This window comes from Trichosurus vulpecula, chromosome 3 (genome assembly GCF_011100635.1).
Source record: "Trichosurus vulpecula isolate mTriVul1 chromosome 3, mTriVul1.pri, whole genome shotgun sequence".
Taxonomy (NCBI): Eukaryota; Metazoa; Chordata; class Mammalia; order Diprotodontia; family Phalangeridae; genus Trichosurus; species Trichosurus vulpecula.
Genome location: NC_050575.1, coordinates 53,271,944 through 53,290,433, shown reverse-complemented (window position 1 = coordinate 53,290,433; position 18,490 = coordinate 53,271,944). Strand labels below are relative to the sequence as shown.

Here is an 18,490-nt window from a genome sequence, read left to right as displayed (position 1 = left end):
TTAAAGTTTCCCTAGGTGATGGGGGATGACAGAAAGGAGGCATTGAGTTATCTGTGGGCTGGTGACATCATTATTGTTGACCTGAGAAGTATCATCTCCAGAAGAGAAAGTTAACATAGGAGAAAGTGACATGGGAATTGAAAGTTCCTGGTCATAATTTTTACTAGGACAGAAGTATGGGTAGAGGGCTTTTCCACGGAAATTACATTTACTGAATGTGTAGATGTGTGTTCTTGAAGTCGCATCGAAAAAGGAGACTTCGCTATCCTCATAGCTTAGGAAAACTCCTATTCTATGGGCCTGTATTGAGAGAGTGAGGGCCTTTTGGGTGGGGTGGTATATACAATACTCATAATCATTCAACATCCCCAAAATCCAGTAGCCTTTTTCAGGGGAGAATGGGATTTTCCTTTCCTTCCTGTTCACATCATCCAAACATACCCCCAGAAACCAATTCCTCATAACCCCAACCTCCACCTCCCAATAATGTTTATCTGCTGAAAAGCTCTGTGAGGCCACTATACATGGAAACTCAAATCTTTTCTCAGTTTCAAACACTGGAAGATTTGTGTCTTCATAGGTCACTGATTTCTGATCTTCAGATACACGGAGTTTGGGATGAGCAGTATCTGGATCCAGAGTAACTTCCACTGGAAGGAGAAAAAAAGAAAATAGGGAGGTAAGAAATGAGAGTAATAGAACAAGGAAGGAGAAGAGGAAGTAAGAAAAGAAGAGGGAAAATGAGAGACACAGAGAGAGGCAGAGAAGTAGTGATGAGAAAGGAAAGGGAGAGAATAATGATCAGCAAAAGGAGAGAGAGAAAGCATAAGAGAAAGAGAAATTAGTAGGGGATGAGAAAGTGAGAAAAGAAGCACTAAGTAGAGTTCTGCTGACCATTTCTTCCCATGAGCTTTTTTCTCCTACCTTATCCCTTGTCATTACTGTGTATTTGAGAACATTACCCAAATTTTTCCTTTAGTTGTTATTGATTGCCTTTCCTTTCCTTAAAATTAAGTCTTGTTAAGTAATATAGGACAAATAAAAACTTGAGGACTCATCTGCAAGTAATTTCTACATGAAAATAGTATGAAAAGTAGAAAAGAAAAGAGAGGCCAAAAACAACCTCTTGAGGAAAAAGAGACCTGATTCAAACGAGGTACCATGTAACTCAGGGGTTTTTAACTTTTGGATTAACCATAGGATTCTGGTGAATCCTATGGATACATTCTCAGAATGTTTTTTGAATGCATGAAATGAAATGTGTAGTATTACAATAGAAATTAATTTACATTGAAACAGTTACTAATGAATTTTTGAAAATAAAATTTCATAGGCAAGAAGTTAAAAACCCTTACTGCCAATACACTTATTTCAAAAGTCTATCTGAAAGAGGCCATAGAAACTTATTATTTTTTTAAGAACATAAAAGTCACAAGTTATAATTTTAATGGTCATTATACTAGAAGCTTCTCTTTATAGAATCAGAGAAAAACTATGTTTTTATTTTTACTATGTGAGAGCTATGGAGATAAATTATGGGAGAAATAGAGAGAAAGAAGTTGAGAAATGTCTCTTGGTGAGACTGTTAAATGTTTTTATTTTGAAGAAATATTATAAAAAATAACTTTATGAGGAGTTAGTTTGAAGATACTATTCAGAGTGATGAAATGAGAGGGACTAAAGAAGTTATATTTCTGGTATGAACAGAGGGAATTGAATAGGGAAGAGAGACAGAAGATGGAGAGGTCTTTTTCTTGATGTAAACTTTTTAACGTTTATCTTAGCAAGAAGATAAAGAAAATTCTTTAGAAGATTTTTCTGTGTCTTTGCATGTCTCTTTATTTGTTATCTTGAATAAATTACGTATTTCATATCTTGAATAAACTATTTCTTAGAAATGAAGAAAAGTCATCTACCATTAGACCATACCAAGGTATGTGATGACTCTGACTGTAATATTTATCACAGCTAATATATTGCAAATGATTATCCATGTCTGTTTTATTATTGATTCTATTGTTAATAGATGAGATATTCAGTAATTTTAATATAAATTTAATCTTGCATGTAAAGAAATATAAACAACTGCTTATGGAGAAAGATGTTTCTCCATGTAATTAAATAATATCTAACGATCTGAGGTGTAGCCTCAAAAATTCACAAGAAATAGGATGCAACATTATTAATTGGTTAGGAAATATACAAATATACTCCTGAATTGCTTATATCTTCAGAGGATAATAACTCTGATAAACAGTTCCAACCCTTAACTCAGCACAGCTTTCTTCCATTGTCCTCTTCCAATTCAAATAAGGCCTTGGATTTGACCTACAAACTGTCCCCACACCATATTTACTCTACTGACCCTTTCCCAACAGTGAAGGCTTGGGCAACTAATAAAAGCATTCCTCCCCAAACTCCTTCTTTGGAGCCAGGTATAAGGGAAGAGGAAGTAGCAGAAGAGCAGGAGGCATGTTTGGGGTGGGAAGAAAAGAAAACTAAGACTATGAAAAGAAACCTAGTTTCAGTTACCTGAATGTTCAGTGGCTGTGATCCATTCTGAAAACAGAGAGCTAAATGTTATTTCTGGGACTAGGAACAAGGAAGGACAAGCAAGGAAAAGGGACTAGAAACTAGAAGGGGAGATGAACATATGATATGTGGGTGGAGGAGGGAGAGGAGAATTTGACATGAGGGAGAAGTTATTCTCTTACCTGCCTTTTTTGTTTTTTTCTTTAAGTCTAAAAATTATGAATCAGAGATGAAATATAATTGAGAAATAGATCTTCCCCATAAGAAAACTTGGTACAAAATAATAAAATAAAACTTACCCAGCTTTTTCTTAATTTCCTCTAAAAATAAAGAGAAATATAAAATTACATGTGAAAAGTAACTTGGGCAGATCAAGATTTGTAGAAAGGAAGAATGTTTTAAGGAAACCAAATCCAATGGCAAGAAATAAAACTAATTCAGGGAATGGGTCTTTCCCAGAAGCCATTTCCCCAGGGGTGGTAAAAAGCCAAAGAGAAAAACAAAATTAAAAAAAGAAGTGCATTACAGTAGTAAAAGTCACAAAGACTTTTGCAATACCCTCCCCTCTTCATTCCTTTTACCTTGATTATAGTAGGTAAAAATGATAAAACCAAGGAGAGCCAAGATGAGAAGCATCACAACAATGAAACGAATGCTCCATGGGGAGGTCTGGAAGAACTCATCTGTAAGATACTCACATAAAATCCAAGGCCAAATCAGAGTCAATACCAATATTTTGTGCTGAGAAAATTATTGATATTAAGGATAATCAAGACTTTGATTACAATAATAAAAATGCTGATATGCTTGTGAATTATTACAAGTAAGGCATTCAGAGATTGCATGGTGTAAGGCAGGGTGGGGAACCTGTGGCCTTGAAAGCACATTTAGCCTTCTGTGTCCTTGGGTGTGGCCTTTTGACTGAGTCCAAGTTTTATAGAACAAATCCTTTTATTAAGGATTTAGTAGATTTGAAGTCTAGATTCAGTCAAAGGGCTGGACTTGAGGACCTGCAGGGCCACACTGCCTTAAGGCCACAGGTTCCGCACCCCTGGAGTGGAAAGAGGAGTCAGAGAATGAAAGCAGCAAAGCTTTATAGCTTCTGGGATCTTAGACTGATCTTTTAAAGGATATGAATTTACAGTTTTCAAGATAATAAATCAAAGTGATCAATAATTATACGAAAACAGTTCTCTAAATCACCAATAATTTGAGGAAAGCAAAATAAAATAACTCTGAGATACCACCTCACATCTATCAAATCAGCTAAAATGACAGAAAAGGAAAATGACAAATGCTGGAGGGGATGTGTAAGAATTGGGGCACTAAGGCACTATTGGTGGCATTATGAACTGGTCCTTCTGGAGAGCAGTTAAAAATAAGTCCAAAGAAGAGGCAGAGCCAAGATGGCAGAGGAAAGGCAGGGACTGACCTGAGCTCTTCCCCAAACCCCTCTAAATACCTTTAAATAATGACTCAAAACAAATTATAGAGTTGTAGAACCCACAAAAGAGAGAATGAAATAGTTTTCCAGCCCAAGACAACTTAGAAGGTTGGCAGGAAGGGTCTTTTGCACTAGGGTGAGAGAGGAGTACAATCCATTGCAGGTTGTGATAAGGTAGACCTGGCACCAGCAAATGAAAAACAGGCCTCATGGTGAATGAATCAGTAGAAGCAGTGATGGTTTCTAGAAATCTCATCCCACACACTCCAAAGACAACTTAGCAGATCAGCCAGGAAAGGGCTGTCACACCTGGGTGAGAGTGGAGCACAGGCTAGCACAGGTTGTGCCAGCCCAGGAAAAGAGCAAACCAGGAACAGACCTTGAAAGACACTAGATCAGCAGTGTTAGCAGCTGCCTCTCGAGGTCTAAGCCCACAGATGGTAAAAGGGTTGAACAATTGGTCAGAAGGAGATTACAGGGGTCTCTTTGCTAGCACTGAGGCATGACTCTGTTGCTTTGCTCATACACTGATCCAGGTTGCAGCCCTAGGGCAAAGAGGAGCACTAGCACATCAGAACTTGGGGCCCCAGTGGAGCAGGGTTACAGTGGACCAAGCATCCCTCGTAACAGTTCCAGGGGATAAAATATTGCTTTGCATCACTCACAGACCAGCGCATAGACCAGGAGAGTAGTAAACACACTTCTCCTTAAATAAGAACACTTTAAAAAATTGAAAACTTACGGGTCCCTAGAAATTATCTCTGAAAATACCCAAACAAATCCCTGAAGCTTGGGACAGTGTGCCCTCCACCCTGGAAGTAGACCCTTATTTTAAGAACAAAGTTAAAAGGCAAAGAATAGACTGGGAAAATAAGCAAACAACAACAACAAAAAATTCTGACATCAGAAAGTTACTATGGTGAAAAGGAAGATCAAAACACACATGCAGAAGAAGATAACTAAGTCAAAGCTCCTACATCCAAAGCCTCCAAGAAAAAATATGAAGTGCTTGCAGGCCATGGAAGACCTCAAAAAGGATTTGGAAAATCAAGTAAGAGGGGAGCAGAGCCAAGATGGTGTTGTGAAAGGAGGGAACTGATAGAGCTCTCTCACAAATTCTGTCAGCTACCTCTAAAAAGTGAATCTGAGCAGATTTGAGAAAGTTAGAAACCACTAGTAGACTGAGTAAATCAGGAGTGCCAGGTGTGCAGAAAGGCATGAGACCACACCAAATGGGAGTAGCAGCAGAACCCAGCCAATGTGCTAGTCTGGGAGAAAGCTGGGCACACAAAACATGGGAGCAGGAGCAGATCCAGGACAGAAGCACAGGCTACGATGGCAGTACCAGCTACAACACCTATCCCTAGGCCTCTCAGCACAAGACAGGAGTCTGTCAGAGCTATAGGAGACACTAGCAAAGAGCAATGGCCATGGAAGCAGCTACCCCTGAGACTTCCAGCCCAACATTTACACTTGGTTTGAAGGTGTGAAACTAGCCTTCTTGAACTTCCGGGAGCCATGATGACCAGGCAAAATGGCTCTCATCCCTCCATTATTCACCCAGAGAATACTCCCTTTGGAGAAACCCTGAAATAGAGGAGCCAGAAGTGGGGCTTCAGTAGCCTTTTAGCTCAAGTAGTTGGGGAGAGGGCCCCTCTTGTGTTGGTGGAAGGAAACTAGTGCAGGAATAGAGGTGTCCCAGCAGGTCCCACCTCAGCATAACAGTGGGAGTTCCTGAGCCCAGGGGGTGGAGCTAACAAACATCGGCACCAGGACCCTAGATATCCCTTTGCACAGATAGGGAAAGTGGCAGGCACGAGCACAAACAACAACTCAGACCACCTATGCTGTAGAGCAGCCCTAGGGGAAGAGGAGACTTCCAGCAGCCAGACCACCCCTCCCCCACTTCATGAAACCAGAAGCCACAGCGCATGAAACCAGTGAGCAGGCCCACAGTTCCAAATACAAAAAGCTTGAGACAGCTCCCTGAGCCCCAGAAGCAGAGATGCACTTTAGAAACCGGGGAGGGGATGGTGGAAACCAAACATCATGAAAAAACAGACCAGAAAACCAAAGACTATTGATTCCTATTATGGAGAAAGGGAAGATCAAAATGCCAATTCAGAAGAGGACAGCATTGACACTATACCCACATCTGAAACCTCAAAAGGCAACATGAAATGGTCTCCAATCCAAAAAGCATCCCTGGAAGATCTCAAGGAGGACTTTAAAACCAAATAAGAGAGGTGAAAGAAAAAATGGAAAAAAAGTGAAAAAACTATTCACTGATGAGAACAAATCTTTAAAAAGTAAAATTAGCAAAATGGTTAAGGAGGTTCAGAATACAAATGGGGAAAATGTCTCATTGAGAAGTAAAATTAACCAAATAGAAAAGGAGGTGCAGGAACTAAATGAAGAAAACAATATGTTAAGAATTAGAATTGGGCAAGTAGAAGCTAATGACTCTATGAGACACCAAGAATCAGTCAAACAAAATCTAAGGTATGAAAAAATAGAAGAAAACATGAAATGTCTGATTGGAAAAACAACTGACCTGAAAAATAGAACCAGGAGAGACAATCTAAGATTTAGTAGTCTTCTAGAAAGCCATGATGAAAGAAAAGATCCTGGAAAATCTCTTCCAAGAAATCACCAAGGAAAACTACCCCAAAGTCCTAGAACTAGAGGGTAAAATAGTCATTGAAAGAATACACTGGTCACCCGCTGAAAGAGGTCCCAAATTGAAAACTCCAAGTAATATTGTAGCCGAATTCCAGAATTACCAGGTCAAGGAGAAGATACTGTAAGCAGTCAGAAAGAAAAAAATTCAAATATTGTGGAAATACAGTCACGATCACACAGGATCTTGCAACTTCTGCAATAAAAGAAAGGAGGAATTGGAATATGATATTCCAAAAGTCGAAGAAGCTTGGGATACAACCAACAATCAACTACCCAGCAAAACTGAGCATAATTTTTCAGGCAAGGAGATAGACATACTATGAAATAAGGGAATTCTAGACTTTCTTGATGAAAAGGCCAGAGCTCAACAGAAAAATTGATCTTCAAATACAAAACTCAAGAAAGACACAAAAAGGCAAACAGGTGGGAAAACTATGCTATTCAATAAAGGAAAATTGTATACATCCTTATATAGGATTACACTGATTTATATATGTTATATACATATATATATATATATATATATATATATATAGAGAGAGAGAGAGAGAGAGAGAGAGAGAGAGAGAGAATGGTACAGTTGCTATGACAATTGAAAGATATACATAGACTGAGTCTGTCAGTATAAAGTAACTGATGTGATGATAAAAAATAATTAAGGAATGCAAAGGGATTGTTCTGGGGGAAGAGGTAAGGAGAGGGTGGAAAAGGGTAAATTATGCCATATGAAGAGGCACAAAAACAGAGAAGAAAAGAAGGGAGGGGGAAAAGCAGTGTTAGAGCTTTACTCTTATCTGATTTGGTTGAAGGAGAGAATAACATATTCTGATAAGTATAGAAATCAAATTTGTCCTACAGGCAGAAGGAGGGGAAAGGGGAAAAAGTGGGGGGGGGGCAGATAGAAAGGAGGGAAGAAGTAACAAGGGGAAAGGGTAAGATAAGAGAGCAGTGTCATTAGGGAGGGAAAATTGAGGAAGACGGTGGTCAAAAGCAAAACACTTTTGAGGAGTGGAAGGGAGAAGGAAGAAATAAAAGCATAAACTGGGGAGGGGGAATAGGATCAAGAAAAAGACACTGATAATAATCATAACTGTGAATGTGAATAAGATGAACTCTCCCATAAAACAGGGGTGGCTAGCAGAATGGATTAAAAACCATAATCCTACCGTATGTTGTTTACGAGAAAGACATTTGAAACAGGGGGATACACAAAGGGTAAAAGTAAAAGGCTCAAGTGGAATATATTATGCTTCAGCTAATAATTTCAGACAAAGCAAAAGCAAAGATAAATCTAATTAAAAGAGATAAGGATGGACACTATGTCCTGCTAAAAGGCACCGACAATGAAGCAATATCATTACTTAACATATATGCACCAAGTGGTATAGCATCCAAATTCTTAGAGGAGAAATTAAGGGAGCTACAGGAAGAAATAGATAGCAAAACCATACCAGTGGGGGACCTCAGCCTTCTCCTCTGTGAATTTGATCAATCTAACCTCAAAATAAACAAGAAAGAGTTTAAGGATGTGAATAGAATTTTAGAAAAGGTAGATATGATAGACCTCTGGAGAAAACTGAATGGGGATAAAAAGGAACGTACCTTTTCTCAGCAGTACAGGGCACATACACAAAACCTGCCCATGTACTAGGGTATAAAATCCTCACAATCCAGTGCAGAAAGGCAGAAATAGTCAATACATCCTTTTCAGATGATGATGCAATTAAACGTATTTGTAATAAAGAACCATGAAAAGATAAACTAAAAATTAATTGGAAACTAAATAATCTAATCCTAAAGAATGAGTGGGTCAAAGCACAGATCATAGAAACAATTAAAAACTTCATTCAAGAGAATGACAGTAATGAGACAAAATACCAAAACTTATGGAATGCAATGAAATCAGTTCTTAGGGACAGTTTTATATCTCTAAATGCTTACATGAATAAAATAGAGAAAAAGGAGATCAATGAAATGGGAATGCAACTGAAAAAGCTAGAAAAAGAACAAATTGAAAATCCCCAATTAAATACCGAATGGGAAATACTGAAAACCAAAGGAGAGATTACTGTAATTGAATTCAAGAAAACTATTGACCTAATAAAAACAAACAAACTAAGAGCTGGTTTTATGAAAAAAACAATAAAATTGATAAGCCTTTGGTCAATTTGATTAAAAACAAGAAAGAAGAAAACCAAATTACCAGTATCAAAAATGAAAAAAGTGAATTCACCTCCAATGAAGAGGAAATAAAAACAATAATTAGGAATTATTTTGCCCAATTGTATGCCCATAAATTCGACAATCTTGAGGAAATGGATGTTTTTTTAAAAGTATAAATTTCTCACATTAACAGAAGTAGAAAAATACTTAAATAAACCCATCACAGAAAAAAGAAATTGAGCAAACCGTCAATGAACTCCCTAGGAAAAATTTTCTCGGGCTAGATGGATTTAGAAGCTAATCCTGTCAAACATTTAAAGAACAATGAATTCCCATACTTTATAGATTATTTGAGAAAATAGGTGAGATAGGAATCCTACCAAATTCTTTTTATGACACAAATATGGTAGTAATATCTAAACCAAAAAGAGATAAAACAGAGCAAGGAAATTACAGACCAATTCCCCTAATGGATATTGATGCAAAAATCTTAAAATATTAGCACAAAGATTTCAGCAAGAATAATGCACTATTCCAGGAATGCAAGGCTGGTTCAACATTAGGAAAACGATCAGCATAATTGATCATATCAACAACAAAACTAGCAGAGAGAATACGATTATCTCAATTGATGCATAAAAAGCTTTTGACAAAATACAGCGCCCATTCCTATTGAAAACACTAGAAAGCATAGGAATAAACAGAGTCTTCTTTAAAATGATAAGGAGAATCTACCTAAACCCATCAGCAAGCATTACATGTAATGGGGATAAGCTAGATCCATTCTCAATAAGATCAGGAGTTAAACAAGTATGTCCATTATCTCCCCTATTATTCAATTTGGTACTATAAAAATTAGCTTTGGCAATAAGAGAAGAAAAAGAAATTGAAGGAATTAGAACAGGCAAAGAAGAAGCTAAGTTATTACTCTTTGCAAATGATATGATGATCCTACACAGAGAATCAGGTAAAAAAAAACTGCTTGAAATAATAAATAACTTTAGCAAAGTTGCAGGATATAAAATAAACCCACGTTAATCCTCAGCATTCCTATCCATTACTAACAAATCCCAACAGGAAGAGATAGAAAGAGAAATTCCATTTAAAGTTACTGTAAACACTATAAAACATTTGGGAGTCTACCTGCCAAGGCAAACCCTGGACCTACATGAACACAACTGCAAAACACTTCTCATGCAAATAAAATCAGATCTAAATAAATGGAAAAACATCAGTTTCTTATGGATAGGCTGACCTAATATGATAAAAATGACAACTTTACTTAAATTAATTTATGTATTCAGTGCCATACCAATTGAACTACCAAAATTTATTTTATAGAGTTAGATAAAATAATAAGCAAATTCATCTGGAAAACAAAAGTTCCAAAATATCAAGGGAATTAATGCAAAGAAATGCTAGGGAAGGTGGCCTAGCTATACCAGATATTAAATTTTATTATAAAGCAGCAATCATCCAAACTACTTGGTACTGGCTAAGAAACAGAGTGGATCAGTGGAATAGGTTAGGTACACAAGACACAATAGTCAATCTACTCTTTGTAAACCCAAAGAATCCAGCTTCTGGGATAAGAACTCACTATTTGACAAAAAACTGCTGGGAAAACTGGAAAAGAGTGTGGTGGAAACTGGGCATAGATCAATATCTTACACCATATGCAAATATGTATGTATGTCAAAATGGATTCATGATTTAGGTATAAAGGCTGATACTATAAGCAATTTGGGAAAGCAAGAATAGTTTATTTATCAGATTTATGGGAAAGGAAAGCATTCATGATACAACAAGAGATAGAGAGTGTTATGAAATGCAAAATGGATAATTTTGATTATGTTATATTGAAAAGTTTTTGTATAAAAAAGCCAATGCTACAAAGATTAGGAGGGAAGCAGAAAGTTGGGAGAAAATCTTTATGACCAATGTCTCTGACAAAGGCCTCATATCTAAAATATACAGGAAATTGATCCAAATTTGTAGGAATACAAGGCATTTCCCAATTGATAAATGGTCAAAGGATATGAACAGGTAGTTTTCAGAGGGAGAAATTAAAGATATGTATAGTCATATGAAAAAAATGCTCTAAGTCACTATTAATTAGAGAAATGCAAATCAGAACAACTCTTAGGTACCACATCTCTCCTGTCAGATTGGCTAACATGACAAAACAGGAAAATGATAAATGCTGGAGAAGATGTGGTAAAATCATAACACTGTTACATTGTTGGCGGAGTTGTGAACTGATCCAGCCATTCTGGAGAGCAATTTGTAACTATGCCCAAAGGGCTATAAAATGTGCATATTACTTCTAAGACTGTATCCCAAAGAGATCATACAAGTAGGAAAAGGACCTGTACGTACAAAAGTATTTATAGCAGCTCTCTTTGTGATGGGAAAGAATTGGAAATCTAGAGGATGGCCATCATTTGGGGAATGGCTAAATAAGTTGTGGTATATGAATGTAATGGAATAATGTTGTGCTATAAGAAATGAGGAGCAGGTGGACTGCATAAAAAACCTGGAAAGACTTACATGATCTAATGCTGAGTGAGAGGAGCAGAACCAGGAGAACATTATACACCATTATAGATACATGGGATATGTGATGACTAACTTTGATAGACTTGACTCTTCTAAGCAATACAAGGTTCTAAGACAGCTCCAAAATACTAACCACATCCAGAGAAATAATTATGGAGCCTCAATGCAGATTGAAACAAACTATGTGCTCTCTCTTTTTATTTATTGTTTGGTTTTGTTCCTTCTTTCTCATGGTCCATAGGTTATAATTCTTCCTTGCAACTTGATTATTGTGAAAATAAGCTTAATGTGAAAGTATATGTAAAACCTATATTGCATTACATGCACTCATGGGTGGAGAGGGGGTAGCAGAAGGAGGAGGATAAAATTTGGAACTCAAAAACTTGTGGAACTGAGTGTTGTAACCTAAAACTAAAAAAAGAAATTAAAAAAAGAAAAAAAAGTATGCCCCACAGAAAATTTCTGCTCTTGAGATACAGATCCCTATCTGTAAGTATGCAAATTGTTGCTGAATATTTACTACTGATCAAAACAATAGCTTTAAAAGGCCAAAGGTTACTTTTTATTGTGACCTTTCATTCTTTTTAAGAGGTTTAAACTTGCTTTTTTCTTCTCTCTTTAATTTATTTCAGTATGATGAATTAATGTCCACTATGTAAATATTTTGCATGATTTAGCTACATATTTTTGTTTCAACACCCCCATAAGCTTCATTGTACTAAGTTCCTATTTTGCTGTGCAATCAGCTGCCTTAACATAATATTCATAAGGTCTCATGTATTACGGTAAGAGGGCAATATAATATAATAATGTAATGTAACAAGGGTAATAATCATCACTGTTAAGGAAACTGCTTGAAGACAAGAGGAAGCAAAGGATATTAAAAACTTAATGAATGTAGATATTGAGCAGTACAGATTTAATTTTTCTGAAGAACTTTCAAAGGGAAATTATGGGAAAAAATAAGAACTACAATTATTTTGCAATAGCTTGATGGACTAATCAATCCTCTAGCCATATGGTAAACAAATAGTAAAAAGTCCCCAACACCTAGTGAAGGAGAAATAAAGTATAACAAATTGTGCAAGGACACAGTAAAGACTTGATGTTTTTAGATAAAAGATTTTACAATTTTGCCTAAAAGGATTTCTTTTACAATGGAAAAAATACACTTGGTTACTACCTCCTTGTCTCCAGCCTTTGAATGGGGGATGCAATCCTGCAAGTTATATTCCAAATACTTCCATTTTCTTCTTTGACTAATCCCTCTCTTTCTCTCCCCCTCCTTCTACTGTAAAATGCCTTACTTATATAAGCTAAGTTGCCACACAATGCTGTTGATTAGATGTGTACTCTATGAGTGTGTGAAAGGTTATGAAACAAAAAATCTTTATGCTAGGAAACTGAAGTCACTATCAGCAAGAGCAGTAGTCCTTAGCATCTTAATTGGTTTTTTTTTTTTTTTTTGCTGTCACTCAGCCTCCTACCTTTCATACCTAGTCATTAGACTTCTACTGACCTGTATACCTCTGTCAAGAGGTCCCATTTCACTTAGTTCAGATAATTTCCCTACAGATCAATTGGGAAAGCAATTTGTAATTATGATAATAAAATTAGTACAACGTTCATATTCCTTGGTCTAGACATCTCACTACTAGGCATACAACCCAAGGAAGTAAAAAGTAAGATGGGAAGGTCCCATGAGAAGCAAAGTATTGATGGCTTCACCTTTGGTGATAGCAAGTAACTCAAAATAATTCCGTGTCTTTTCTGTTAACTTGCCTTGAAGAATTTTAATCTATGTGATTCTACTTTTTTGCCTTTAAATCCTTTGAATATCTTCCTAAATTGATGAAAGTGTGGGGTTGGTTGATTGTTACTTAATCATTATCCCTCCTTATTTAAAGCAAGCAATAAGATTTTCCATAATGCAATCAATCATAGGTCTTAAACAAAGTATGAAATGGCTTTGAAAACCATTTGACAAAGTGAAGATAGTCAGGAAGTCTGTCCTAATTGGTTGATGGATTTAATCCCTCCCTCTCTCTCTGTCTCTCTCTCTCTCTCTCTCTCTCTCTCTCTGTCTGTCTGTCTGTGTGTGTGTGTGTGTGTGTGTACTGTATAAAAGTATCCAGTTATCTAGAATCAAAGAATTCCAGAAATCAAACAAATGTAGCCTTCCAGCAATGTCTCTGAGTAGAAACTGCTAGGGATGAAAAGGAGAAGGCTCTGCCATGTCTTCAGCTTTGTCCAGGTTTCCTTCTTTCTCTCCCCATTTTGTTTAGAGGAGGACTATAGGAGCTTTGAAAAGTCTAGAGGATCCTTTATCATCCTTCTATCATTACTCTGGGACAGTATTGTATGGCGTCAGTGTTACAGACTTTTGGAAGGATGTTTTACATGATTTGTCCTTATTGTACCACTTTATTAAATGTATCTTTCTAAAAGCTCTTTAGAATGGCTTACTAAATTGTTGTTCAACTGATAATCTTGGAAGAAAGCACATGTGATAGCATAGAGTATAATATAATTTCCAAAGCCTTGAACCTGAGGGAGAGATAAGCCTTGCCCTAGGACATAAATCTCACCTGTGAAAGTGAGAGATGTGACATGGATACTCAGTTTCTATGGGCCACATTGAAAGTACATGTCAGATTATACTCATTTTCTCTTGTCTCTATCATAAATTCAAGGATATAGTTGTCACTTTTTTCCTAAAATTCCCTCATTCTTATGCCAGCAACTGGCTGTGTGCTAATTGAAGTATTAATTCTTTTCGTTGGCCATGAAATAGATTGCTTCACAGCAATTGTTTCACTGCCTAGGAAAAATTGTCATATATTTCACAAAAAAGAAAAAAATGTTGATACCTTCTCCAAAACATTTGTGACTATACATCTTGAACACATTTCCCCTCAGCCTCTATTTTTGCAAAAGGACACAAATTCATAAATTCTACCAAGTCATTCAAACCCTTATCCCTTTTATTTCCTTCCTCTAGACTCTACTCACCTGTTACCTGCACTCTGGATTCCTTCTCTTGTTTGAGGGCAAGGTTCAGGACTGAACATGAGATATTCTTATTTGAATGTTCATTTATAGTAAGAGTGGTTTTTATGGAAAAGAAACCATGATCATCTTGTTCTACTGTGTAATTTGGTGATAAACGTTGTCCTGGATCTTGTCTCCATTGTACATTTGGCTGAGGCAACCACCCAGCTGATTGACACACCAGCAAGATGCCTCCATCTCTATATTCCTCAAGAGAGATAACAGGGGTTGACCCCAGAGCTGCAGAGAACAGGAAATAAAGTTAAACCAAAAAGCATATCTCAAAGATATTCAGAAACAGAGCTTATCTAGCCCTGGGCTACTTTGTGGATTTCTTTCTGTTTCTATTAAAGAATATGACAACATGGCAGCATGGCCCCTTCAGTAGTATGTTATAGCTAACTGAATCAAATATAGATGGTGAGGATATAACATCTTTGAAAAAGTAACTGACCTGCTACCTCTAGCTCCCAAGTGTACTGTTGGGAGAAGGTTTTCGAGATAAACCCGCATCCATATATTGCCTTGTCTGAAGGGGTTATGTTGTTTAGTTTTAAGGAGACTGTCCCCTCAGTGATGGCATCCTGCACAAACTGGATCCGTCCTCGATACTCCTCCATTTGCTTCTCATCTGCTTCATTCCCATCCTTGTATAGAAGCAGCACAGAAGAGAATTGGTTCCTGAAGAACCTCACCTCCATATCCTCCAAACTCATCTTGGGTACGACATGACAGGAGAAAATGACATCTTCTCCCACCAATGCCTGAAAATGCTCATCAGGGCCAATCACTTGAAACTGGGCTGTAGGGATTATGGGAAAAGGTCTGTTAACCATGGACATCTGTCAATACAATGCACAGAGCTTGATTTAGGTACAAAATGGAAGGTTCCATACTGCCCCTTCTTGATCTTCAACTATTTTACCCAGACAGAAACCTTTCCCTTTTCCACTGACACCAGACAAGGGTCATGCAGTTAGAATGATATGCTTATAATATAAAATAGCAAAATATTAGTATTGAAATAGGCTTTAGATGTTATCTAGTACAACCTTCCACGATGTGCCAGAATTTCCTGTGCAACATTCCTTAGAGGTAATCATTCAGATCCTATTTGTTCATTATCAGTGATTGAGTACCTCACTATGTAAAAAACAATCCATCACATTCTGAGATAGCCCTAATCAAAAGGCTATTATGTTGAATTAAAATCATACTCTCTGTAACTTATTCCAATTGGTCCTATTTTTGCCTTTTATAGCTTTTCAGATTAATTCTGTTTTCCTCTTTCTCATAGAAGGCCTTCAAATATTTCGAAAATATAAGTTGATCAGAAGTCATGAAAGAGTTTTGGTCCAGATCAATGGAGAGAATGCTCACATTGGTACAATTCCAGGTCCATTAAAGTGTAGAAGTATCTTGAGCTCTGAGGGATTCTATTTACTTTCCGGATCCTTCTACCAGGCTTCATTAGAAGGGATAAGACTGATGCTCAGATAGATAAGGATGTTAATGGAATTGAGGGACTGAGGATGAAGTTACTTAAATAACTTTTCTTTCTCTTCCCAGTCTTTGCACCAAGAAGGCTGGAGTAAAATATCAATATTGAGTAGAGCAATAAGATAAGTAAAGAGTAGGATTTACTTTGCCTCACCAAGGTCCATGTTCTTATTTCATTTAAGTTCAAAAGTTCACCTAAATACAATGAGTTTAAAGTCATTTGGTCTATCTTAGTTATTTCCCAGAATTTTGAAAGAACAAGAGAATATGATTATGAAACTGAAATCTGAAACAACATGGAAAATGGAAAAAAGGCATATATTTTCCAGATATTCTGTCCCAGAAAAGAAAGAGTTGTTTACAAACTGTAGGCTTCTGAGCTGTCCAAGAGCCAGCCTAAGTAAATTTGGATAGATTCATCATTAAATGGGCCTTAGCACTTAGGATTCAAAGGAGTTTTACATGCACATGATGCACCAGAATTAAATGTGGCTTGCATGTGTGTGATATAGAGCAGAAGGTCCTCTTAGCAACAAAGAAGGTGAGCCCAAACCAATGAGATCAAAGATTCTTAAAATATGCACATATTTTAATTTGTCTTATATTCATCGGTAGTGGTAAGGATCAGGTTCTAAATTTTTTATTGTTGTTTTTCTTCAGCATTGAATATAGTTTATTATACAAGCAATGAATAAATATTTTTAAGGAAGGATGGAAAGAAGGAAGGAGGGAAGGAAAGAAGGAAGGAAGGAAGGAAAGAAAGAGAGTAGGAAGAAAAGAAGGAAGGAAGGAGAATAGGAAAGAAGAAAAGTAGGAAAGAAGGAAGGAGTATAATTTAATGAAGTCTTTCACTGGTTTCAACCAAGGAAGTGACCAAAATGATAGAAATTTCAAACACTATGCCTGTGTTGGGAGACATATTTGGTGAAGAAGGTACATTTTAGTTCCTCTCAAATAATGCAACAAGAACAGACATGCTTACTTTGCCTTGTTGCTCCAGGAGTGATGATGTGTAGAACTGACCATATTATAATAGCAGCAACTTGAATTTACCTGGCTAGGATAAAGAGGTAAGATCTAAAAATAGGAATCTGATTTAAATGGCTTTTAGTGGACTTCAATGAACAAGTGTGTCATCTAAATAGCCGAACTATTATGTCTATCACATAATCGTTGCTCAATGTTTCCCCAGTTCAATTGAGCAGAATAGACATGAAGGTAAAAAGAAGGGTGAGGATAGAAGAAACATACTGGGAGACTTACCTGATCCCAGTCCTATGACACTAAGAATAGAGATGAAGAAGAGGTGATACTCAAATAGATGGAAGACTTGACTAGGGCATTGGAATGCTGGGACATTCAACATATCTGTGGATCTGCTTATCAGAACCTGCAACAAAGTGCAAATGGATAACTTAGTAGAGAAGATAGTGTGAGGCACTAGAGTCAAATCAGAAGTATGAACATAATTCCCTGATTCACGGTTAGGATTACTGGAGTCCCATAACTGCCAAGATATGATGCCCTTAGGAATTTACATAGGGCAAAAATATATTTCCTTATCCTGACAACTTCAAACCCCTAAGAGCAACAACTGAAGGAGGGTTTTCTCCTTTATAAGAACGAGTGGAGCAAACGTCCAATAGGACAAGAAGGGTAGAATAGAGATGTGTGATTCCTGAAGCCATGACCAAAAGAGCAAAAAGGGAAGAGAAAAGGAGTCAAAGCCCAGTGACTACTCCGGAACCTCTTCCAGTTTTCCTTCAGTCCCCTGGCTTGATCATTCAACTCCATGCTTCACTGTTAGAAGATTTGTCCTGTAACTCTAATGTAAAACTGCTCTGCTTGGGTGAGTGGAAAGACAGCTGAACTAGAAGTTAGGTGACCTATGCAGTCTTAGGTGAACTATTTCATCTCTCTGACCTTCTGTTTTCTCATCTGTCATATGTTGGCTAGGTAACTCATAAGATATTTTCTAGATGAAATACTATAAAGTTCTGCAGTTGATATGAGTTGATATGGCACATTATCCATAAACATTCCATGGACTATTAGAGTTCATAAGTCCAAGTAATCTAAAGCAGTGGATTTTGCGTGCAGAGATAGTGCCTGTTTTGTACATCAGAAGCTAATAATACAGACTCTGAGATTCTCCTTTTACTCCTCCTCCCCATCATTCCTGCTACCATGTGCTCAATAATTGAACCTCTTTTGGGAGAGAGTGCACAGGAGCAGGAAAGGGAGAAAGAATATTTCTTCCTTAGAAACAAGCATTGAATAAAAGTTGTGTGGCTATGTTGAGCAAAGCAGAAGTGGGACAGAAAGGATTGGTTGATGGTATTGATAGGATTGGAGGTGATCTGTGGGTTGCAGGCTCTGAGAGTGGGTTGGAGCCAGTTCTGACTGGCTTAATGCAGTAACTGCATTTAGCAGTGTGCCTGGCACATAGTAGGTCCTTATTAAATATTTGTTGATTGATTGGCTCTGCAGAGGTAATTTTTAATTTTTCTTTTTAAAAAATTATTCATTTTAAACTTAATTACAAAAAGTTAAAAAAGA

At 37.0% G+C, this 18,490-nt stretch overlaps 1 protein-coding gene across 1 annotated transcript; it reads right to left on the bottom strand.

Annotated features, from left to right (window-relative positions):
* LOC118842060 (butyrophilin-like protein 3) lies at positions 1–17,297 on the bottom strand. Its single transcript, XM_036749728.1, has 9 exons — positions 17,195–17,297; positions 14,886–15,233; positions 14,393–14,671; positions 3,074–3,215; positions 2,881–2,893; positions 2,832–2,844; positions 2,715–2,741; positions 2,533–2,559; positions 1–650 (listed from the first exon to the last, which is right to left on the bottom strand). Exons 1-9 carry the CDS (start codon positions 17,295–17,297, stop codon positions 1–3), a joined length of 1,602 nt encoding a protein of 533 aa, XP_036605623.1.
* Between the last annotated feature and the right edge of the window lie 1,193 nt (positions 17,298–18,490).